Here is a 24,347-nt window from a genome sequence, read left to right on the forward strand (position 1 = left end):
CTTCTCAGTCTTGATGTGTGAGATATGAAGAGGACCGTTAGATACAGTCGAAAGCTCCAGAAACAGCTAATCAGTGGACTGTAAGTTAGATTTAAAAAAGATAAAATAATAATTGTTTGTTTTCTAAATTCAAAAATGGGTGTCTTTCATTTCTTGAGGGGGTGAAGTTCCTGTGGGAGTGTGTGACGGGCAGACGCATCTCAGGATCATACGGCTGCATCATGGCTGATGAGATGGGCCTGGGGAAGACTTTGCAGTGTATCGCCCTCATGTGGACGCTGCTGCGCCAAAGCACCGACGCTAAGCCAGAGATAGACAAGGCCATTGTGGTTTCACCCTCCAGTCTGGTTCGCAACTGGTACAACGAAGTAGGGAAGTGGCTAGGGGGACGCGTCACACCAGTTGCCATCGACGGAGGTTCAAAGGATGGGATCGATAGACAACTAGGTAGGTTACCTCTCCCTTCTGTCTCATTATGAATATCCACAGCAAAGTTCATGGACCTCATTGTTGCACCTAGAGTAAATGTCAGGGGGTCAGCTTAAAGCGGGAGGACCGCATGCAGACTTGCTCTTTTCATAGACTTCTGTTTTATTCAGACAGACGCCACACAAGGCGTCCTGTAGGATAGTTGCATGATTCAGTAATCCAGTCATGATCTGCGTCACCTGTGTTGTAGTTTGACTCACTGGAATTTAACCATTTTAATGCCAGGGCTTGCCTCCCCATGTGCAAATGTTCCACCAAAACAAGTTCACACTATTTAGACACTTATTTTGCAAGGGCACCATCACTGCATCCTGGGCTTAGTGCCGCCCAAGGCGATTGTGATTGGTTTAAAGAAAAACACACAAGCCAGAGCATCCCCCCCCCATCCCAGAATGGTGATGGATTGAGACAGACTTTGGAGACAGGTCTGGCTATGGGAGACTACATGTATCGTCACCCTTCTTTGCTTTACGCACTGTAGCACCATCTTGTGGTTAAATCAAAAGAAGTCAAACCAGCACTTGAACCAATTCCAGTGTAATTTCCTACATATTGTATCAAATGAAAATGATCAAAGTTACACTCTAGCTTTTCATTCAGTCCATGTGGTGATGGTGTGTTTAATACATATATCCAAAATGCTTCCTCTTTCAAAAGAAATGGATCCAGATTGCCACCTCCTTTATGGAAATTCACTTAGACTGGAAATTGTGTTGCTGTGTTCCAGAAAATGTTTAAGATAGAAGTTAGATCCTTTCTCCTAATAGCTTTTGTGTTCCGAAATACAGATTTTCAACTATCGCTTTGTCTTTCCCCACACGTATTAAGCCATGTAACAACCGCACCGGTGGCAAAAGTAATACGCCCCTTTACATCAAGGGTCTGTCATGAATGGGGATGACGGAATTCTTTAGTGCAGGTTGTATTATCGCAACAAGCGCATGAATAATAAGGAGAATTCATGTTACCATAAAACTATGGATTTAATTTAGTCTATATCATGAGGCACAGTAATGACTTCTGTTTGATTTCCTAAGCTGGCTTCATTGAAGATTCTTGATCTCTCGGGCCTTGTTGTGAGCGCAGTTAACCCATTGAGAAGGGTAACCCCTAGCATGGAACTTATCTTTAAGATCTGTTGATTTTTTTTTTTATCTCAAAATCTCAATCTTTTCAATCTTGGATGAAAATTTCTTCCTTTCAAGAGTTTTCCAGTCAAATTGTTTAAACATCAGAGGGGGGTCACAAAAAAATGAGTTTCTGCATGGTGGCGCAGTGGTTAGCACAGTTGCACGGGAGGCAGAGCGGGTTGGGAGTGATCTTCCTTGGTCTTTTGTTTTAGAGTGATCATAAATATGACCTTAAAATCTGTGTCTGTTTTTCACATTTAACAATGTAACCAACTGGGGGGCACCCTGGCTTTGCATGTCACTCCCTGGCTCTCTCTCCCCTCATTTACTCTACTGTGTCATGTGCATGGTGCTTTGGCAATATCTGGTTTTAATAGTGTTGATATGTTTTCAGAGGATCTTTCCCTCAAGGTAAAAATGTGTCTTTTTAAAAAACAAAACAAAACATTAGTTTATTAATTGCTTGCTTAGCAGTCGGTTTATTTTCTATCGCATTCCCAGTGAACTTCATCTCTCAGCATGGTTTGAGAGCACCGACCCCAATCCTGATCATTTCGTACGAGACATTTCGACTGCACGCTGAGGTTCTGCACAAGGGCAAAGTTGGACTCGTGATCTGTGACGAGGTATTTCATCTCACCAATTACTCCTCAGAGCTGTCAAGGACTGTTGTTGATGTAATATTAATAGTTGTGTGTGTGTATGTGTGTGTGTGCTGTAGGGCCATCGGCTGAAGAACTCTGACAACCAGACATACCAGGCCCTGAATGCCATGAGTGCCCAGAGGAGAGTGCTGATATCAGGCACTCCTATCCAGAACGACCTGCTGGAGTACTTCAGCTTGGTCCACTTTGTTAATGCCGGGATCCTTGGTAAGCAGCTGCTCAAACACATTTGAACTCTTTCTGCTGTTTGACCTGAACCCCTTTTTATTTGTGTTTTCTCCCCGCCTCGATTGCAGGCACAGCCCAGGAGTTTAAAAAGCGATTTGAACTTCCCATCCTCAAGGGTCGAGACGCAGACGCCAGTGATAAGGACAGACAGACTGGAGAGGAGAAACTCAAGGAGCTGATCAGCATCGTCAACAGGTGAGCTCAAAGCACACGTGCAGGATGTTTTTTTTATTTTTATTTTAACATATTGATTTATTATAATATCTATTGATTTCTTTTTTTGCTTCTCCGCTTTTTCGGCACCTCTTGCTTTTTATTTCGGCGTCCATGTTAACAGGTTAGAGCAGCCACACAGCGGCTCAGGTGCATGTCATCTAAGAAATGAGGCCTCCCCTATTTGTTTCGTGTGACACTCAAAAACGCAGTGAAAATGATCTGTCAATAGTCATATTGACATCACACATGCAACATTACACAGATTTCTCTACAGTTTCTATGTCTGTATCTGTAGAATATGTCGCAGACGTGAAAAAAAGCTTACAATTGAGCACATGCCTCTTAACCTTTTTCTGTTTAAACTAAATAAAAATGAGATTTTGAATGAAATAAAATGATCAAAGGCAAAATGAGTGTAGAAAGATAGTCTGTGTGGACACCACATGTTTGTTGTTATCAAACAAACAAAAAAATCACTTTGGAAAACAGAGCCATGTTTCATAATTTCTCACAATCATTCTTACAGTCATCATTTATCATTCACAACACAAATTTGCTATTTATCATTTAATGAAAGTGACCTCAAGGGTGTGTGTTACAAAGAAATAACTGGAAGTGATGTATGTGAAAACTTGATTGACATCGATAACCAACTGGGACGTGTTACTGTTTACCATTCATCCTTCACAATACCCAAGCAAGCAATTATTTCTGGTGTCTTCAGGCAACACGGGCTGTGAAGGTGTTTTTGATTGTATTTAACTGTCTTGTTAAATTGAAGGAAGTTGGAACATCCCATGCTCTGCCTCAACAGGTGCCTGATAAGGAGAACATCTGATATCTTGTCGAAGTATCTTCCCGTGAAAATCGAGCAGGTTGTGTGTTGCAGGTAGGTCGATTCACTTTGTTTACTGAGTTTCAGCACCAATATATAAAAGTTATACTTTTTTCAATCCCTTGCTTTGAGTAGAAACACGTTTTCCTAACAAAAACCTTTTTGTTTATTTACCAAATTAAACCAAAATTCTCAAATACATGCAAACAAGACCTTTACATTGAAATTGATTTTTAAATCAAGAAATATGGCTACAGACACATCAGTCATCTGTCAGCTCTCAAAAAGTATAACCCTGCTGTCGATGTAAAATTGTATTTTGTCATTTTTTTAAATATAATATTGAACAACATCTGAAGAAAGATATTTCATTTGAATATGTAGAAACCATAGACTGTATATAAAGATGGACGACGCGTCTCCACTTCCTCCCACTGTACAAAATTGAAGCCCAAATATCCCGGATACGGCCGCTGCCAGTTCCCGCCCGACCAAATAGCGAGCACACTACAGTCAATCTCAGCTGTCAATCATGACGTCTCACACCAATTTTATAGCATCAAATAACTAATAGTGTGATGAGAATGACCCTAACATGACAGAAACCATCTTTGGGGGGAAAAATGTAAAATGAATGTGGCTGTGACTGTTTCCCTGCAGGCTGACTCCTCTGCAGACAGAGCTCTATAAGCGCTTCCTGAGGCAGGCCAAACCCATTGAGACATTACAAGAGGGCAAAATAAGCGTCTCCTCCCTGTCGTCCATCACATCGCTCAAGAAACTGTGCAATCGTAAGACCAAATATACCCCACACTCTGTAAAATGTTGCATCTGTGACCATCCACAGAAAGACTGTCCTCTCATTCAGGGGACAGGGGAAACCAAGGTTGAGGTTGTCTAACTAGTTCTTTATGGCATTAGTCATATAGTATCCATATGCTTATTTAGAATAAGCATCTGCTGCTTGCTGGAAATACTAATCACTTTTCTGTGTCCCAGACCCAGCTCTCATCTATGAGAAGTGTGTGGAGGGTGAGGAGGGCTTTGACGGGGCGCTGGATCTGTTTCCGTCTGGCTACAGCACGAAAGCTGTGGAGCCTCAGCTCTCTGGTAAGAACATGTACAATATTGTTCAGCACAGCTCTGATGGTGTTCTAAGTCATCCAGATGTACAGCATGACGGCCTCCTGCTGACTCACTGTCTACAGCAATAAAAGTTTGAATTGACTCGGTTTTAGAAAGGTAATAATAACTGCTGCGCCACCTCATCAGTGGGATGGAAAATTGGTACTGCTTGTATCATTATCATTACACAGAGGTTGTCAGTTATTGTGTAGTCAGTTTGTGTGGGGGATCAGATGGACAAACACACTGTTTTCTTGATGGACGGGGTGGGACATTACATGACTCATTCACAACCTGCCAAAGGTTCAAAGAAACAACTGAACTTTAAGGACTTAGCCAGGCCAGCTGTTTCCCCATGCTTCCAGTCTGTATGCTACGCGAAGCTAACCATGTCCAGACTCCATCTTTGTACTTATAAGTCCAATTGAAATTAAATTGGATGGTTTTTTTTCGGCTACAGCATACATGTCTGCTCTGTAAATCACCTGCCCTGTGTGAAACCAAAAGAGAGAAATCTATATTTAATATTTTTTTTGGTTTCATGATGGCGTCCCCTCTGTTTGTATTAACCGTCTACATACCACTGGTTCCCCATTAGTGATGCTAATTTTTCTTCTTTTGACTGATAGCGACCCCCGTTAACCGATCATTAACCACTAAGCGACAAGATTAGAATGTACAATTTAGATTGGAACGAAAGTCTGTGACCCATTAAGAAAATTACTAATAGGCTTATAACAAATGTTGGTGTTTTTTTCATAAGACCATTTTTATATGTGCACAACATGAGGATCAACACACACCGCTGTAGAGAACATTTAGTAGGCATAACAGCCTAGATATAATATTTTATAACTTATTATAATAAATAGTAGTCAGACTTGGTAATAGACTCATTAATGATAAAAAAAAATAGCTGACAGGTTAACAAAACGGAACAGACCTTATGTAGGCCAGGGCAAGCCTACCTCAGTCCTTACTCACGGACAGCTACTCGTTTTTTATTCAGAAATGGCAACGTGTCGACAGATTGCCAACAGCCGTCACTCAGACGGTACCAATGTCCGGGGAACTCAGAGATAGTGCCTCGAATGTCTAAATGTCTGAATACTTTTCCACTAGTGAAGAGGATCCAGTGAGGGGGGCCTCCCATATAGGTGTCCATCTCTGCCTCTGGGTCATTAGCTTGATGAGGGGTGCTATAGTTGTCTCTCAGGAGCAACGTTGTGTTCCCCATCTATGCAGATGTTTCCATGCAGCCAATCAAATGGCTTCATTTAAAGCATATTTGCATAAAGCAGTAACGCCAGAGCTCTATCGTAGGCAGTCACACTGACTAACAGAAGGCAGCTACACAACAGCCCACATTAGTCTCCACCTTATCTAATTTACAAACGCCAACACACGTCTTGCCTTTCACTTTTACCTTGTTGAGCGAATAACATAATTTTGCTGGCTGCAGCACATTAAACAGCATGTACATGTACCTGCTAACGTCACTTGGGTCCTGCTGTGGTCCTTTTCTCTTCCAATACCACTAACAACACGCTGTCTGCCCATGACCTGTAGCTACAGCGCAAGTTTGTTTACTTTGTCTCTCGTTCTCCTGCCAGTAACAGAGCTTAGCCAGCCAAACAAACGCACACTGACATTATTTTTAACTGCAAAGGGGACGACTAAATGTGATTTCAGTTTGACTTTTAACACACAGGCACGAGATATCAATAGTCTAACTCTGAGAGAAAGCAAATAAGTTCCAGCCTTGCTGTGGTGTTATTGTCTGTGAGATGACACTACAGTGTCCCAGTGATGAAAATCCTTGGCCCACTGTTTCCCAGGCCAATATAATTTCTTATATTTCTTGGTTAAAGTTGAAATGAATAAATGTGCCCCTCAAATCTGTTCTCAAGTATTTTGTCCATCAACAACTTAAACTTCTGAAGAATGTGTCTGAATATGCTCAAAATGAAGATGGTTAAAGTGGCTATAATTAATATTGTGTTATTGGCAAAACGGATGACATGACTATTTGTATGTCAAAGATGTCGAAACAAACCCAGACGGAATGATCACCCACTCTGCAGTTCCCCTCAGCTCTGTGGAGCTTTTTTAGTGTCTTTCAGCTCTCAAACTTCACAGTTTTGGTTGAGTTCCAGCTCTAACAAACCCACTGTACGCCACCTGCCCAGCACCAATCGGCTGTTAGCAACTAGCTGGTATTTATAGTGGAGCACTCAGCATGTAAGTCTGTGGAGACCAAACCAGAGCGAAAAGGGGAGTAAATATTGGGCTTAATCATCAGGTGGACCCAAACTTGTTCATAGCTTGTTTCCACTGCCCCAAAGGGGACAAAAAAAATCACTTCTCCATGGTTTAATAATTGCATTGCATCTCTCTAACATGAACTGAATAAAGTGTTTCATCTTTCTATTTATTGGTAAGAAGTTGTTTCCTTTTGTTCTAGGGAAAATGTTGGTTCTTGACTACATTCTGGCAATGACGAGGACTACAACTAGTGACAAGGTGGTGCTCGTCTCCAACTACACTCAAACACTGGACCTCTTTGAAAAGCTGTGCAGATCTAGAAGGTGCTTCTTTTTTTTTAGGAAACCACCATTTAATTGTGTTTTTAAATTTTATGATTTGTCAGTTGAAGGGAGCAACAACCTTCCTTTCGGTCTTTTACAGATACCTCTATGTTCGACTGGATGGCACAATGTCCATCAAGAAACGGGCCAAGATTGTGGAAAGATTCAACAGTCCATCTGTGAGTTGGAAACTTAAAGCGACACACTATGAGCTTTGAAAAGCAGCAGCATCTGAATCCGTCTTGTTTCTCAGAACCCAGAGTTCATCTTCATGCTGAGCAGCAAGGCTGGCGGATGTGGCCTGAATCTGATTGGTGCCAATCGCTTGGTTATGTTTGATCCTGATTGGAACCCAGCCAATGATGAGCAGGCGATGGCACGCGTGTGGAGGGATGGCCAGAAGAAGACCTGCTACATCTACAGACTGCTCTCTGTTAGTTCAACACAGCTCATAACAATGTCTATTTTAAGTGTTAAGTAATACGCTATATAGCTTTTTTTCCCTACTGATATAAGTATTCAACAAAGTGCTGTTGCTGCAGAGTCTCCACATCTGACTTGTGTGTTTGTGTGCCATCAGACGGGGACGATCGAGGAGAAGATCCTGCAGAGGCAGGCCCATAAGAAAGCCCTGAGCAGCTGTGTGGTGGATGAGGAGCAGGATGTGGAGCGTCACTTCTCTTTGGGCGAACTCCGAGAACTCTTCACTCTCAACGAGGAGACCACCAGCGACACGCATGACAGGTAAAAAAAACAAATCGCTCCCAAATTTTTGCTGCTCAATCTGCTGATTCTGTTAAGAATTCAGTTGACTTTTATAATGATGGTCAGACAATCCCAAACAACCTCTCAGGATTCAGACTGCTGTGAACGCTCCATTTCAGTTTTTCTTTTCAACCGCCGTGTCTATCTGATGTCAGATAGGCATGGATGTCCTTATATGGTATCTCTGCTCCAGGCATAGACAAGATGTTTATGTCAAAGTTGCTAAGTAGTTTGCCTTTGGAAATTCTTCCAAAGACTTCTGGAACTTGGCCGGCCAATCAGAAGAAAGTGGGCTTTTAGGGAGGAGGGCTTTAAAGAGACAGGAGCTCAAACAGCTTGTTTCAGACAGAGGGTGAACTGAGGGGCTGCATGAAGGGCCAGTATAAGATGAATAAGCACTTATTTGAACTGTGAATCATGCAAAGCCACTCTACTCTTTTCTTGAGTGGTATATATTTCCAGGAAGTAATAATTTTAATATCATGTATTCAATGCTAGTGCACAGTGTCATATTAGAAGAATCATCTCAGACTTTCGCTTTTTTCTTTTGTTTTATTTTGTATGGAACTCCAGAGGCCAGATGCATAACACTTCTTAACTATCCTTTTGTTGGATTTATAAAACTGTGCACATCCATGGTTCTATTCTGTTATGAATCCCAATCATTGAGGAACTGGGTGCACTGGTTCACTCCCACAGTTAGTCATAAACGGATGAAGAAAAATCCTTCAGCCATCTTAAAAAAAAACAAACAAAACATTAGAATCAGAATCAGAAATACTTTATTGATCCCCGGGGGAAATTGTACAAATCTTAATACAAAATGAGTATTCAGTTCACTCTATGAACACTTGTGAATGAAATTTGCCCTCAAATAGAGTGGAACAGGTAACGTGTGTATATATATTATACACTTTATATTGCCTGCGGCTGGTTCTAGAAAAACAAGTGCATGCTGGTCTGAAGTCTGCATCTCTTCTCTCTTCCTCCCTCTTGTGGCGGTGTTAGGTTTCGCTGTCGCCGCTGTGTGAATGGCCGGGAGGCTCGGCCTCCTGCGGAGGAGTCCGACTGCACCAGTGACCTTTCCCAGTGGAACCACTGCTTTGACAAGAAGGGCCTCAGGGACCAAGTGCTGAAAGCCTCCTGGGATGCTGCCGTCTCCTTTGTCTTCCACCAGCGCTCTCATGAGGACCAGAAGGGTGTACTATAGCAGGAGGAACACAACAGACTTTCTACCACACTGCCACATGTACTGTATATAACTCCTATTTATTTGTTGTTGAGTGTTTTTTTTTAATATCAAAACTGAAAAAAATAAAGGCGAGTGATTGGTAATCCATCCATCATGATTGCAGTAACTTCATCAACTGCACTTGCAGGATTACGTGTTAACATTGGTAGTGGATTTGCCTGAAAGCGGCTGGATAGATATGTACATTTCACCTTGAACATTTTTAATAGCACAATGCACACAAATCCCAGGAAATTCAAGTACTCCTATAATGTCCACTGGTGGTACCAATGTAAGGAAGAAGCACACATACCGTCACTAATGCTGGTGTATGATTATTAAAATCCGATTTACAGCATGGTCAGCCCTTTTCATTTTCCACTGCAACTGCACGAGCTCATCCTACACCGATCATTCAATTATACAAATACTGCAAAACGATTCTACAATAATATACGGGCGATCAAGCTCTGTCAAAGTGCCCTTGAGCAAGACACTGAACCACAAGTTTGTGTGTGTGTGACTGAGAATGACAGTATGGCCAACAAGGTCAAACGGCTATATCCACTTGAAAGTCCTAAAGTGGATAGAGTCCTTGTTCTTGATGAAGATAGTTTGGTGCTACCTTCTAATAAGGTACTCTAAACTAAGTCGTAAGTAATGACTTTATTAATGGTTAATATATCATTAACCAATTCAGCCGAGACTGGGCGAGAGGCAAGGTAATGCCTTTAAATCTCTGGTCTGACACATAGAGACCATTCACACTCAAGACAATTATCCGAGCCTACATGTTTTGTTCAGGCCAAAACCGACATGCAGGTCTGGTGGTCTAACAATCCATTTGAGAGGTGGTCTTGAATTAAGGTGCTGTAACTTTAAACAACAAAGACATGTAGAAAATCATTATTAGACATTCAGGTCTACAGATATTTCAAAGAACACAATTAGGCCTGATAAAATATGTCATAGTTAGACATATTTATAATATATTTATAACAATAGAGTTTAACCTTGAGGTCATGAAAGTACATTTTTTTGCATGACAGAAATGATAAATCTGCTGTAGTAAAAAAAATGGCAAAAGCAGAGAGACACAAAAGAGCAGGTGTCTTGAAATGACAGTAACACCCCCAAAACATTCATATACATCACCCCCATGCTGTTTGTGTTGTTGACTAATTTTTTTATGAGTTGAATTTATGATTTTCTCTGAAAATCACCAAAATTCAAGTCTGTCTGAGATAGAATGATGAATGTAGCAAGAAGATCTTTTTGACTCAATCGCAGCCCTACATTTCATGAAAAAGCTAGCGCCAGATAGCTAAATGTGAGATTTTGGAAACGGAGGAAAAACACGCTGCCGTACAGTAGGTGGCGGCATGCACCTTTCACGCTGGTTTGAAGCCCGCCATTATAACTAAAGAAAAAGAAGAACATACCGGTTGGTAAGTACGTAAAGCCCTGATGCCACACACTCCGGTCCAGTAGGTGGGGGTATGCACCATCATTGCGTTTGCCAACCGCGAAGGAGAGAGACGGCAAAGAAGACCAAACGCTTGCTTGACCTGGCGCTTGATGAGACCTGGTGGGACCCGTGTGTCCCTTTTGTGTGTCAGTTTGGCTCTATTAGCGTCGTCATTAACAACGTTAGTAATTGATACACGAACACAAATGCTAAACAATGTGCAGTATTCCCCGCAAAGCAGTCAAAGGAAACCAAGAGGAGATATGTCTGAAGGAGATATCTTTCAAAGCTGTCCGGACACATTTTGCTGTTCTGGGCATTGAGTCCGTTCTTGGTACGTGGGGGATGTTTACATTTATCCATGTTCCCGTAGTTTACGTTACTCAACATTGGAGAACACGAATGAGGTTAGCTAGCTAAACACTCAACAACAGAGAGTTACGCCAGCTGTTAGCTTAACTGTTCGTAGAGGCTAGCACGTCACTCATGTTAACAGTTACATGCCCCATAAGTGGAAACATAGTTTAAACTCATAATTTTATGTTTATAAAAGTTTATGGCGGTATGTTTTCAGTTAATGTGCCATAATAACATTCAAAAGGTTTCCTCTTAAATCTCAAAATTTGAGAGTTTGAGATAAAAAATGATGAACAGTTGTCTGGCTAATCGGTCAGTCTTGTAAGGTTATAGGTTAGCTAGCTACCTCACAGACCACTGACTGGCTGGTTATCATATGCATTATTGTTTTTATTATTGTTTTGCTGTCCTCCCATAGCACCACCCATTCATAGTAGCTATAGTGAGTTTTTGTTGTTGTTGCTACTCACTGGTGGTGAGGGAGTTGGTGTCCACTGTTGGATTGTCCTAACCTGTCTGTCATAACTTAGATCTTCCAACGCCTCTCATTACGGATCTTCTTCCTCATCTGACTGTATCTCAACTGGATGAGCTACAGCCTGCCCTAAATCAGAGAGGTAAGAACCAGACTAGACTGTCCCTTCTGTTTTGATCAGTGGAATCCATAATTAAGTTTCCATTTAATGTCATTTTTATTTGCCTTGTCTCAGGGATATCCACTCTCTCAGGATGGGTTGGGATCCTGCAGGACATATTGGGACCTAAACATGTAGGTGTAATGTTTTCTTTAATAACAAAAAGTCACAAGTATAGTAACATCTAGAACCTAAATGTGATATGTCTCCCGTGTGTTTACATTTCAGGTAATAGACTTGAACACAGAAGAAGAGGCCAAACATGAAGTTATGAGAATGCTTTTTACGCTTGTATTCTATGGCAGCAGAAATGACTTTGTCAAAAGAAACCTCACAAATTTGACCACCCAGTCCTTCCTGTGTGCTGCAGCTAAATGTATCAAACATTTTTTAGTCACGACGAACATACATATGCTCCTTCATAGTTTAACTGCTGAGCTGCGGCCTCTTCTGAACCTCTTAGAGAAGCGTATCAGGAGTGTTGGCGTATCACAGCCCATTGATCTATCAAAGAGGAAGTCACAAACTGCGTTGTATGTCCTCCATCGCCTGCTAGACCACGGGGTGGCTAAAGAACTCGTCATACAAGTGCAGTGCCCCGTTGTGCTGGCCTGGCTCCTACATGGAAGGGGATCTCAGTATGTAAACCCTGAGATGATGGACCTAATGCACAGCAAAAAGGAAAGCTGTACTACACAAGCCGCTTCAGCCAGTGCAGACGGGGCCAGTTGCAGTCCAGGTCTCGAAACCAGGGCTTCAGGAGATCAGGGTGATCAAATCACTCCATGCAAACGGCCAAAGTTGGACTCTGTGTCTGTGGAGGAGGAAGAATCTGGAAAAACAAACTTTACTGTGGACCCGCAGGTTTTCTGTCAAACCTTCACTCCGTGTGATGGTCCCTCAGCAGGGGCTTGTCCATGGGGACAGATTAATCGCCTGGATATCAGGCAATGTGGGTCCGACTCCCTTAGAGTGCTGAACTCCGCCCTGCCCACATTTTTCTGCCTTCGCTCTCTAACTCTTCACAGCTCTTGTAAGTTTGCTATTTAATGTGTCAGTAAGCTCGGGGGTGGGGGGGGTTCAGGGGACATTTTGATCACGGTACCTTGTATATGTGCCTCTACGCTAACAGCAACATTGACAAATTGGAGTCTATCGATTTCCTCTAGCGTTGGTGACCGTTTACAATTCAAGGTGCCCTGTGTGTATCCTTGAGGTCTAACAAAGGTGTTGAAAACATTTACTTCCAAGTATTTTAAACCCAGCATTGTTTATATCCATGTTAACTAGCTTGGGACAGACATTCCATACCAGGGTTTTTGGTACGTGACAGTTTTTGATACTGTGTATGTCAGACACATATCGCTTGCTACCTTTTAAAAGTACAGAAATTTGATACCCAGCCCTGTTTCTGCCTGTCGCATGTATTACAATTCTCTCTCCATAACATCCAATAATGGCAAGAACATTTACAGTTAACCCATCCATCCTTCCATTAGCTATAGATTGCTGCAGGAATGACTCCTAAAACCCGGAAATGAGTTAGCATTTTTACACTTCTGGTTCCCTCGTCTGGAGGTCAGTGGGTTTTTTGAATGGGTTAGAGGCCTGAAATAAGGTCTGTGATTAACACAATCTTATGAGATTTTATATCTATATCTATCTATATTCTCTTAAACGTCAAGTTTAGTGGTGGTGACGCTGAAGTAATGCGACCATATTGTAGTTTGTTTATAAACCTAACGTTAGCTTTTTACTTCTGGTGATTCCATTTACGCTTCAAAAATCATAAAAGTGAAGATTATCTTGCTGAACAAAACGTGTAAGTATCATCATCTTTAGTTTGCCCCAGAGCTTATTTTCTGCAATAATCCAAAATCCCATGGAACAATCCCATTGGCTTTTAGTCGAGGGCGATGCTAACTTCCGGGTTGGCCTACAAAAATACGCTATCCCACTGTATACATAAGGGTTGGCAAAGGGGCTGGAACCAATCCCAGTTTACACTGGGCGAGTGGTGGAGTACGCTCTGGACAGTTCGCCAGTCAATCACAGGGCTGACCTGATAGTAAATGATCTCACTTATATAGCACTTTTCAACCTTCGTGGTTCCCAGAGTGCTTTACAGCTAAGTCTCAGTCACTCACCAATGGCGACCGAGCTGCCATGCAAGGTGCTGGTCTCTATCGGGAGCAACTTAGGGTTCAGTCTCTTGCTCAAGGACACTTCGACATGACGGGGGCAGCTCTAACCAGCTTTACCTCCCGTGCGACAGTGTGTGTAACCACTGTGCCGCCATGCCGCTGATAGTAAATGAATTATTATAAACAAAAACACACCATTAAGTCAAAACATATTTTGAAATGCATAAATGACCCACTCATTTTCTTTTTAATGGCGGGCCACATCGCTCATGCTAACCAATGCTTCCAATGAGGCATGTAAGAAAATGTGTTTTATGTAATTGGATGAACTGTACCTTAACATTACAACTGAGTATTATTTCTGCAAACTCTGTATTGCCGTTGCACTATATTTGTGTTTTAATAATGGATTTTCTTTACGTTTTTACAGCAGCAAAGAAATGGTTTTACTTTATGGTAAGGCACTACTGCTATGTGTCATATGTGACTGTAAATAGAGAAATCACACTCAATGCTAGGAGACGGAACTAATTCCTGGATTTCATTAACAATCAGGAGAGTAATGAAGGGACTGGGTCAATACATGCCATCTGTAAACAGTATTATTATGTTGAATCGGTTAATAAAATATTTTTTCACAACACAAGACAACACATTTGTTCAGTTTTGCAGGAATGATTCATTTTTTCCTGTTTGTTTGTGCAGCGACCTTCAGTGATTTGGACATGTTGGGCCTGGCCGGAGCCCTGAAGCATCTGTCCGAGAGCTCCCGCTCCTCCCTCACCGATCTGAGCGTCGGCGTCCTGCCGTACACCAAGCTCACGGAGATCCTGCTGGGCGCAAGCCCCAAGCTGACGTCCCTGCATGTGGAGATCCAGACTGTGATGTGGGGACCACGCTTCTTACCGCATCATCCCGCTGAGTCAGACATGTCAGGTGCTGTGAGGCTACTTCACTTTGTTACAGAATGGTTTAAACCAGATTACATTTTCAGATTGAATTCAAAGTAAAAAAACAAACCAACTTACTTCTTCAACAACCTTATTCTAATTACAAATGGTGATGTCCAGCTGTTCATTTTTTCGATGAGCAGTAGCCAGCAAACTTGGAGGGTCCACACTATCATCATTTGTAGACTCCATGTGAAAGTTTCGAAAAATGCCTGTCACCATTTTCCAAGGTGACGTCTGCCAATGGTTTGTGTTTGTCCAACTAACAGTCTTAAACCCAAAGATTTACAATGATAAGAGCACATTGCAGAAGCTAGAACCTGGGGCCAGTGTAAAAATGTAATTTGGATTTGAAAATCCCTTTTTTTTTTTTATAACCAGGATCAGGTAATCCTTTTTACTTCTGTACCGGTTTTTCAAAGAAAATTGGATTGGGATCACCCTGATCCAAAATCCAATTTTTTAGGATCACCAAATCCAGATTAGCAGTGCTCTGACAACAGGTAACAGCCAGCAGGGGGCCACGTTAAGTGTTTTTAATTGAAGAGACAGAATACCAACATGCTCTTCCATTGTTAATACCTTTTAAATTGTCAGACTTTTCAGCTGACCCACAATAAGTCAATTAAATCCACTGACCAGATGTGGGATGAGGGATCCAATTATTCAAAACTACTTTTGACTGCTTCATCTCTGACGATTGTTTCATTGTAAATAATTTACAGTGATAAATGATCATTAAATTTAATCAATTTACTTATCACAGTACTTGTTAAACAAATAAATGTAATACATTTTTTTTATGACATTTTGATCCTGAAATCCACCCTGAGTCCACCCTTCAACTGGGATCAGAATAATCCTGTTTTTTTTTTTTGGATCAAACTGATCACAGTCCTACTACAAAGTTTTGAACACAAATTGAGGGTTTTATCCAGATTAAAAACAGGATTGGGTTACATGATCCGATCCAATTTTCAGAAATCCAGATTTCCTTTGCGAACAACCCATTTTCAAGTTTTGATCCAATACGATCGGATTACTTTTGAACAACTGGCTCCAGAGGACGATAAAAATGAACGTAAAGATGAATTGATTACCAAAATTGTTGTCAACGAATCTTGTGTTCATCAACTAATCGTTTAATAGCTGAGATCTGGGAACACAGTGACATCACTAAAAACAAGTCAGATGGGTCAGGAAAAAAGGAGCTGTCAGACAATCAGTTTTCAATGGAAAACAAGCCCCCAGGTCAGACAAACTTGAAACTAAATTTTTGCACAGTCTATTGTAAACATCCATCACAGTTGACAGACAGAATGAGGCCCAAGTTACAGGAATAAGAGTAAATATTAAAAGTGTCCCTTGAAGAGAATGTCCAAAATGGATCAATACAGCAGAATGTTGCCGATTTTTCTCGTAAAAAAATTCTGCGTGAATTAATAATGCAGCAGTGTCGGATCTTAAAAAGTCGACCTAAGGGTGACCGTTTCCTAACCGTCTTTCAGCAGAGCTGCCCCTGGAGAAGCTGACGGTCAAAGTAGCTGAGCTCCAAACAGATCTGCGCTTCGTCACATCCGTGCTTAGCCGCTCACCACGCCTCACCTCGCTTCACGTGGCCGGGATGAGACTACCAGCTGGCTCCTCTCAAAGCCAATTCCTCACCACTCTATCAGGTACTGTGTCATGTCACACAGTTTTGAGTGTCCAGGGTGTGTATGTGTGTAGAGAGGATTGCTGGTGGATCAAAGTCAATAAAGCGACTAGAAATGAATGAACGGAAATGTTAAGTTAACAATGGCGATAAAAAGAAAAATCAAAAACGAGTAATGAAACGATTTCTATGAAAGACGAATTTGCACATGTTAATTATAGCATAGTTCTGGTGATATTCTACAGTATATTTTTGTTATTGTCAATTAATTCCATGAAAAGACCCAAATCAACAATTCATTTATTCTACTAACAACTATCATGTGTGTATCCAAAGCCTGATATATCTTATTCCTCTGTGCCGTAGAGCTCCATTGTACCAAAACTGGTAAAAACACATCAATGAGCCACACTGTTTGTCAAGTCAAGTCATTTATATTTATGTATCTCAATATCACAAAATATCACAAAACTCTCCAAAATAACCTTTAACAGGGAAAAAAAGGAAGAAACCTCAGGAAGAGCAACAGAGGAGGGATCCCTCTCCCCAGACGGGAATAGACCAACATTGTAAAATGATGCAGTATGGACAAATCATGAGGACAAAATCATAGATACAATGTAACATATATGAAGAAAGAGTCCAGGAGGACGTTGAGCAAGTTCAGGTGTCGCCAAACAGAGTTATAGGACCTTGAAGGAGAGACACACTCTCAAGAGCAAAGCTCAAGCACACCATTGCACTGCTCCTTGTCTGCTCCTTGCTCCATGAACACGCAAATTTATTTTGACTCAATCCCACATACACCGTCCTGCTGCCCCAAATACTCACAAGAGCACCAAATGTGGATTCATCTGCCGCTGAAAATAGACCCAAACAAATGCTGTCCTTCCTGTTTGGGTAACGTTGGTTAAAAACCACAGTGTCCAGCTGTTATTAAATGAGTCTTTCAGACGGAACCAGTGGACTTGGAGCCAAGAGCCGCGTAGACAACGTAGAGACAGACTACCACGCTTGTTTTTATTTGGTCTGTTTACAGGATTTGTTGATTATAAGAAAAATATCGAATAACTCCAACATTATCCTCTTTAAGATCTGCAAAAATGAGAGTAACTGTAACTTTTTAGGCCAATGCTGATATTGATAGTTGGGGAAAAAAATCTCTAAGTAGATACATCAGCCAATGTTAATTGGCAAAACATAAACATCAATGAACAATCTTGATACTGATCCCTGATTTATTTTTGTGTGACCAAGATGCGTACAGTTGACAAAAATAACTCAACAGTTTCATCAGCTTCTCATCAGCTGACATAAACCAAGATACCGATATATCTGCAACAAGCTTAATATGTGCCTGCCTAGCCCTAATATGGCCCTGGTCAATTTGTCGGTCTAGCTCTAATGCAAATGTATACAATGTGTACATGTGGTCACCTTTTTTAGAGTCAAATCACTTCTTGAGGAGTCTCACCTTGGAGGACTTGAAGCTGTCCGATTGTCTCCCTGAGATCCTGAATCTACTGCGAGACTGCAAGTTGGAAGGTAAGAAAAGAGAGAATGACTCATGACTGCAGAATAACTGTTATTAGTTATTTTCTTAAATGTAAACTTCATACCAATATGTACATGGATCTTAGCAAAGTAGATTGATTTTCTTCCTGCAAGTGAAACAATACTGGTGACATTTTTTTGTAGTCTAGACTTGGTTTTATCTTGTAGGGTTTTTCCAATGGGTCCGGGTCTGTCCGTTTTAGCCATGCCGCACCAAGTGGAACCGTGATGACTAGGGTTGGGCATCAAGAACCGGTTCCGAGTTGTAACCGTTTTCCAAATTTCCAAGAACTGTGGACTCGATAAGACGCGTGCGTTTGGATGCTGCTTATCGGTTCCTAACTTTTACATATTTCAGTCGCGCTCCAGAGTGAATGGCACATTTTTTTACAGTCCACAGTCCAGTTGTACTTATCTGCCAGGACCTAACCTCACATGATTTGTTCCGCAGTATGTCAACAAAGCATGTGAGAAGAGACACTACTGTTTACATCCAAGTAAGAAATACCGAATATCGGAAAATATCCGAATCCCACACATAGAGGCTTTAGACCGGCTCATAGCTGAATGCAGTTTTGGCAGTGGCTCCATATATTTACTTCTGTTCATAATAACCCGGTTCCCTGAGGTTAAAAAGTGAATGTAAAGTTCCAAAGTTTCCTTATTTCTAGAGATGCCTTATGCAGAAGTATCATTTGGAAATAGAAGCCTTCAGGCTGAAACACAAACCAGTGTTCAAGTAGTTATAACAATAATTAAGGCTCTGTAGCCTTGAGTAAGGACATAGGTGACATTACGGGGTATTTAAGTCAGCAGATACAACATGGAATTCCCTTTTTTCCTTCTCCCTCTCTCAGAGCTGAGGTTCAATGACTGCCGCCTTCTTGAAAAGTGGAGTGACAAGGAGGAGAGCTTGCGTCAGCTGGTGGCTGCCCTGAAGACGGTGCCCTCTCTCCACACACTCAGCCTGGCTCAGAATCGGCTAGGTAAGCCACATCGTTCCACTAACAGGATTCCATTCAGGGATACATCAGTGCCAATACTGGACTTTGGGCTGACAACCCAGCAGGATCTAAGCAATGTGCAGGCAGCTGTGGTTGCTAATCATTTTTTAGGCAAAAAAAAAACCCTACTTTGCTTTCATCTGGTGGTTGTATCAAGAACGACACTTTCTTTGCACATGAAGTAAACCCCTGCTGGCCGTTGTCACAGTCAACCTAGTCTGGCTCACCAGATGTAGTCTTTTAACACCACAGCAGACCCACCAGACTAGGCCCTCAGGTCAAACACACCACAGGACAGTGTCTGTCAAATCATTTTCCCACTCCCAACTCAGCCTGATTTAAACTGGGTTTAGCCGATGTGGCTATAATCAATATTTTTGTATTAAGAAAAGATCACATCATGTAAAATGTGTAAGGTGGCATTCATAGTGACGAACCCACAGAGAAAATATGACCAGCTTTGCACTTTCGTGTTTTAGCCTCTTCCATTCTATCGTTTTTGGGTTTTCTAGCAACTTTTCTAGTCTGTTGGATGTGTAAAGTATAGTGTATTCACACGGCGGCCATTTTCCTCCGACGTCGCGCTCAGGGTGGAACGCTCAAATGCTGTTTATCATGCCGTGTTGCTGTGTTCCAGGTTGCAAGTCGTATAAACGAAGGGAATCTGACAAAAACGTTACCATTTCACCGCTTCCCGATTGATAATGTTAACGTTCCCTAGGAAGTGGTTGAATGCTAACGTTGGCTGTTGTCATCTGGTAGCTAATTGGTTATCAAATATGTTGTTTTTCCTTGAAATATGTCCCGTTGTCCCTTGGATCTATCGTCTTTTCAGTTGCTGATAAACAGAGAAGCGGTGAAATGATAACAATTTGTCAGATTCCCTACGTTGCAACCTGGAACACAGCAGTATGACATGATAACAGCATTTTAGCTTCCCACCCTGAGTGAACCACCTTGTGAATATGGTCTATGCCATGAAAGGTGATACTATGTTTGTGTTGTGTTCAGAGCTCGTTTCCCCTCCCAAAATATCAATGAATGTAGGTTTAAACAGTCTCGTCTGGGAAGAGATTAAAGTCTTTCTGTTTACACAGTCTCTATTTCACTCCATCTCGACAGAAAGGTGACTCGTGCTATTGATGTAACTCATGACTAATATTGAAAGCGAATGTTTCAACTGTGTAAACTAATGTGACTGCCTGTGTCAACAGCCAGGAACGTGCGTGTGCTGGCAGAGCTGTTCTCCGGATCCTCACCGAGCTCGGTGAAACGACTTGACATCAGGTAAGAGCCACAGACAGCAGCAGGATGCCGCCTCACCTCAAGGCTCCGGCACATCTCTGGTGGTCTGGATTAGAAGGTTTACTTATTAGCTGATTAGCTGCACACAATACATATAAGTATTTCATTTCTCAATGTCAGCAAGTCATTTCCAAGTCAGCTAGGATAAATGAAAAGCCTGCACATGGGCTCCTGACCTCAAAGTTAAAAAAAAAAAAAAAAAAGTGTTACTCGCGCCCCGTAATGTTTCATCCATCGCATTCAATTCATTTTAACACATGTAGAGGTTCACACACAATGCCGGATGAATTGGAAATGTAAGGGCCGTCGAAGATTTCATTTCCAAATAATGTTCAACAAACTAAACACAGTGTTGTATAAAGCATGGAGGGGAAAAAAATATTATAGATGCATCGCATATCCCAAGAACTATCCTGAGAAATATTTATAGCTTGTGTACGACTTGCAGCATCATTTGGAATAAAAGTGCCATCCCAACACAGTTAATTGACCAGAAAACTTTGTCCCAAAAAGTGTGCAAATTCCAAATCAAAGTACCCCTTGTGACCTATACTTAATACTCCCGCATTTAAATAGAATGCTGCAACAGAGTCCTAAAACCCCGAAATGAGTTAGCATTTTTACACTTCGGGTTCTCTCGTCTCGAAGTCAATGGGTTTATAGAATGGGTTTTTGGAGGTCTGTGGTTAACACAAGCTTAAGAGATTTTCATGTTTAGTTCTACGACATAAAATACGTCAGTAGATGCCCCCACTCGTGAATTTTGTCTTTTAAAAGGCGGTGGCTAACAAGCGGCTAAATGAGACTACAGAGGTCGTCGCGGACATTAAACGTCTTCATGCTGAACGCGGAAAGTCATCTACTCACTAGTCCGCCTTTACAGCCTCGTTGTGTTTATACGCTTAGCGGTGGTGACGTTGAAGTAATGCGACCGTGCTGTAGTTCCTTTATAGCCTAACGTTAGCATTTTACTTCTGGTGATTCCATTTACGCTTCAAAAATCATAAAAGTGGTGTTCATTAGTGAAGATGATCTTTTTGAACAAAACCTTTTAAGTACCATAAACTTTTGTTTAATCCAAAATCCCATGGAACAATCCCATTGGCTTTTTGTCAAGGGAACCAGGGCGACGCTAACTTCTGGGTTTGCCTACAAAAGTACATCATCCCTGCAACAACTCTATTCAGAGCTGTATAAGAAAACATATACCAGCTGTCAAAAGCAGTCATATAGTATCGTCATAGTGTGGCCTGTTAAAGCACAAATCACATGTGAAGAGAATAGTTTAAAGGCACCGTTTCTGCATTTGGGCAGTGAGCATTTCTCCGTGGACTGAACAGCATTTATACAGCACCTAGACCTGCTATATAATCAAACAAGACATGGAGATCTCACTTTCTACAACATGAGACCTTTAAACATCATATCATGATTATCCATGTGCTGCCTTTCGTCCTGAACAGCTCCAACTTCATTCAGGCTGCTGAGCTGCTGGAGTTCGCTGAGAGATTGAAGACACATTGTCCCCCACATCGATTGACCCTTGACCTCAGGAAAAACCCAGGGGATCGAGACTCCAACACATGGGACACTGCACTGAGGACGCTCCGTCCGTTCTGCGTTCTACTGGTCGAAGGATGGAAATCCACCGACTCAATGGTAGACCACGCCAGCAACATGTGAACCAAAGCTAGAGGAACATCTATGAGTGTTAAAACACTCCCTGGAGGATTGAAAGGTTTGTCATTTTTCTCTTTGACAGAAGAGTGAGTGAGTGTGGTCAGTTTGAGTTCAGATAGTTACCAGAAAACCCTCAAAACATCATTTAAAAACCACACTTTCCGCAGAAGTCACTGTCCATTCGATGCAATATTGTTCCTAACAGGCATTTTTCACACAACCTCCATTCTGTCTGAACTGATCTGTGGGGCAACACGGAAGCATACGGATAGACAGCCGAGAAGTGGGTGAAGCTGTAGAGGTGGTTTTATAAGTCCTGATTTATTGACATTTTGGAACATATGTTGCTTTGCTTTGTAATTGGTTTTGTGACACATTTCATTTGTTTCGATGTATGTTATATTAAATGTAACGTTTTTTAATTTGTTCTCTTGTAGCCGAGTTGGAAAGTAAAAGAGCATCCTGTGTTAGTTTTGACATTTGAATCATTTATTAAGCCAATGTCCGTTACACTTCCAGAGTCTTCCCTTGGACAGAGTGTGAGTGACAGTGGACATTAAAATACAACTGAAGGAAAAGAAAAAAAACCTGGAGGATTGACATTGAGGTGAAGAGCAAGTTTCACAGCAGCTGTCTCACACCTTTCTCTTCCTTGTTCAATTTCTTTACATTAGACGAACAGCATCGACACCGACTACCAATTCATCATTAGTAGGAACCAAGTAGAAAAAACAATCAGAAAAAACGGATTAAAAAGAGCTTAATCTTCTTCTTAGTGGATTCTTTTTAAAGCTAAATACTGTAACACTTATTTTCAGTAAATTCAGTTTGTTTTTCCTTGTATATTCTCATATTTTAGTAAATTCAAGTCGAAGAGAGTGAAGACCCTATGTCTGCATGCTAAACTGGTTTGATTTGCTGGGTCTATCTACAACCATCTCTTACATAAAACAAACAAACACACACACCACATACACACTCATACACGCTGTCGCACTATTTCAGCCTGGGCCTGGCTATCTCTCATTTACTAAAGTGGGTTTTACAGGAAATCAAAATTCAAACATTTGGCTATATTCATACCTCAAAGAAGTCAGTTGTCAAATGAGGGACAAGTTTGTTCTGAGTGACTTTAACTAATTTGTGCCCCCTTTTTTTGTCTTCTAAGAAACAATTGGCCCGTCAGAACAGACGAGTTCACCCTCCTGCCAAAAAAACGGATATCATAATATGGAAACATAAACAAGATTTAAAAACTGCCGTAGCAACCTAGCACGTTAAGGGGGTTGCAGGCGGCACGGGATGTTGTGTTCAATGTCTTGGAGGATGGGAAGCAAATTTTTACCCCCGGTATACTTTACAATACTTGCAAGTGTAGTTTGCACGTCATATCTGGTTAGTTAGTAAGCTAGTCGCCAATTCATCCACGATACAACCCCGAAATAAGACCTTTGCGGATAAGCTAGGCTAAACACGCTCCAAACCTGCGTTACTTTTACTGGATGCAGCTGACTTCTGCAACGCATAATCTCAATGACGTTATGAAGGAATCTTTCTCTTCACATTTCTGGTTTGCCCAGACCTTTAAAAAAAAAAAGGGAAAAAAAGTCAAACTTTCCCTCCAGACAAATCACTTCTTTTTTGGAGTATGAATCATACCTACAGTTACAGATTGGGGCTTAAAAACACTTTCTGGTACTTGAATGGATGATGGGTGGAAGCCTGATGGGGTTTAAAATTGCCACTTTTTAGACCTCTAGCAATGTGAGGAAAATTTACACTTTGACACGACTTAACCAAAAAAACAAAAAAACAACCCCTCCCCCACCCTGTGACATTAACTTCCACAGCAAATTTCCACTGTTACATATGGTGCTCTCGCTTCTCTATATACTTATTTTTACATAGTCTGTACAGTGTCAATGTACATGTTAGGTATCTATGTGGAGTGTGTATGTCAGAGTGAGTGAGCTACAGATCACACACACACACACACACACACGACACTCATCAGTCTTCACAAAGAAAAAGGTTCATTTAGACAAAGATTAACCGTGAAACTGAGTGGACCTTTTTTTAAGGTGGAAGTCAGTGTTTTTTCCAGGATGGTCCGCGTGTGTGCGTGTCTGTCTCTATGGAGCATTCACAATCATCCTTTCAGTTGTGTCACCAAAAAAAAACCCCAAATGAATCGAACTGGTACAGCAAGATTCACACATACAGTCACACATCAACACGTATGTGCCCTACCATATTGAAAACTACATCCGTCCCACATCCACGCAAATCATACACATCTGGTACATACACGCATGTGCCATAAC

The 24,347-nt window shown here is 41.5% G+C and overlaps 2 protein-coding genes across 2 annotated transcripts; both read left to right on the plus strand.

Moving 5' to 3' along the window:
* The first annotated feature begins 221 nt into the window (after positions 1-221).
* On the plus strand, positions 222-9,594 carry rad54l (RAD54 like). Its single transcript, XM_070909099.1, has 12 exons — positions 222-447; positions 2,121-2,245; positions 2,341-2,491; positions 2,581-2,707; positions 3,543-3,617; positions 4,224-4,354; positions 4,563-4,673; positions 7,153-7,276; positions 7,377-7,455; positions 7,530-7,709; positions 7,857-8,020; positions 9,050-9,594. The coding sequence occupies exons 1-12, from the start codon at positions 222-224 to the stop codon at positions 9,249-9,251; spliced, it is 1,695 nt and encodes a 564-aa protein (XP_070765200.1). The 3' UTR covers positions 9,252-9,594.
* A 1,362-nt stretch (positions 9,595-10,956) lies between these two features.
* lrrc41 (leucine rich repeat containing 41) lies at positions 10,957-22,414 on the plus strand. Its single transcript, XM_070908986.1, has 11 exons — positions 10,957-11,074; positions 11,628-11,714; positions 11,808-11,866; positions 11,961-12,765; positions 14,582-14,812; positions 16,338-16,502; positions 17,927-18,025; positions 18,892-19,020; positions 20,253-20,325; positions 21,807-22,081; positions 22,229-22,414. The coding sequence occupies exons 1-10, from the start codon at positions 10,957-10,959 to the stop codon at positions 22,024-22,026; spliced, it is 1,986 nt and encodes a 661-aa protein (XP_070765087.1). The 3' UTR covers positions 22,027-22,081; positions 22,229-22,414.
* Positions 22,415-24,347: the final 1,933 nt, after the last annotated feature.

Source organism: Enoplosus armatus, chromosome 7 (assembly GCF_043641665.1).
Source record: "Enoplosus armatus isolate fEnoArm2 chromosome 7, fEnoArm2.hap1, whole genome shotgun sequence".
Taxonomy (NCBI): domain Eukaryota; kingdom Metazoa; phylum Chordata; class Actinopteri; order Centrarchiformes; family Enoplosidae; genus Enoplosus; species Enoplosus armatus.

Coding starts and splice junctions, on each gene's coding strand:
- rad54l (XM_070909099.1), top strand. CDS start 222: ATGGCTGATGAGATGGGCCTGGGGAAGACTTTGCAGTGTATCGCCCTC. Junction 2,492..2,580: donor TGTTAATGCCGGGATCCTTG/GTAAGCAGCTGC, acceptor CCTCGATTGCAG/GCACAGCCCAGGAGTTTAAA. Junction 7,456..7,529: donor AAAGATTCAACAGTCCATCT/GTGAGTTGGAAA, acceptor CTTGTTTCTCAG/AACCCAGAGTTCATCTTCAT.
- lrrc41 (XM_070908986.1), top strand. CDS start 10,957: ATGTGCAGTATTCCCCGCAAAGCAGTCAAAGGAAACCAAGAGGAGATA. Junction 12,766..14,581: donor TCTAACTCTTCACAGCTCTT/GTAAGTTTGCTA, acceptor TTGTTTGTGCAG/CGACCTTCAGTGATTTGGAC. Junction 19,021..20,252: donor CCTGGCTCAGAATCGGCTAG/GTAAGCCACATC, acceptor CTGTGTCAACAG/CCAGGAACGTGCGTGTGCTG.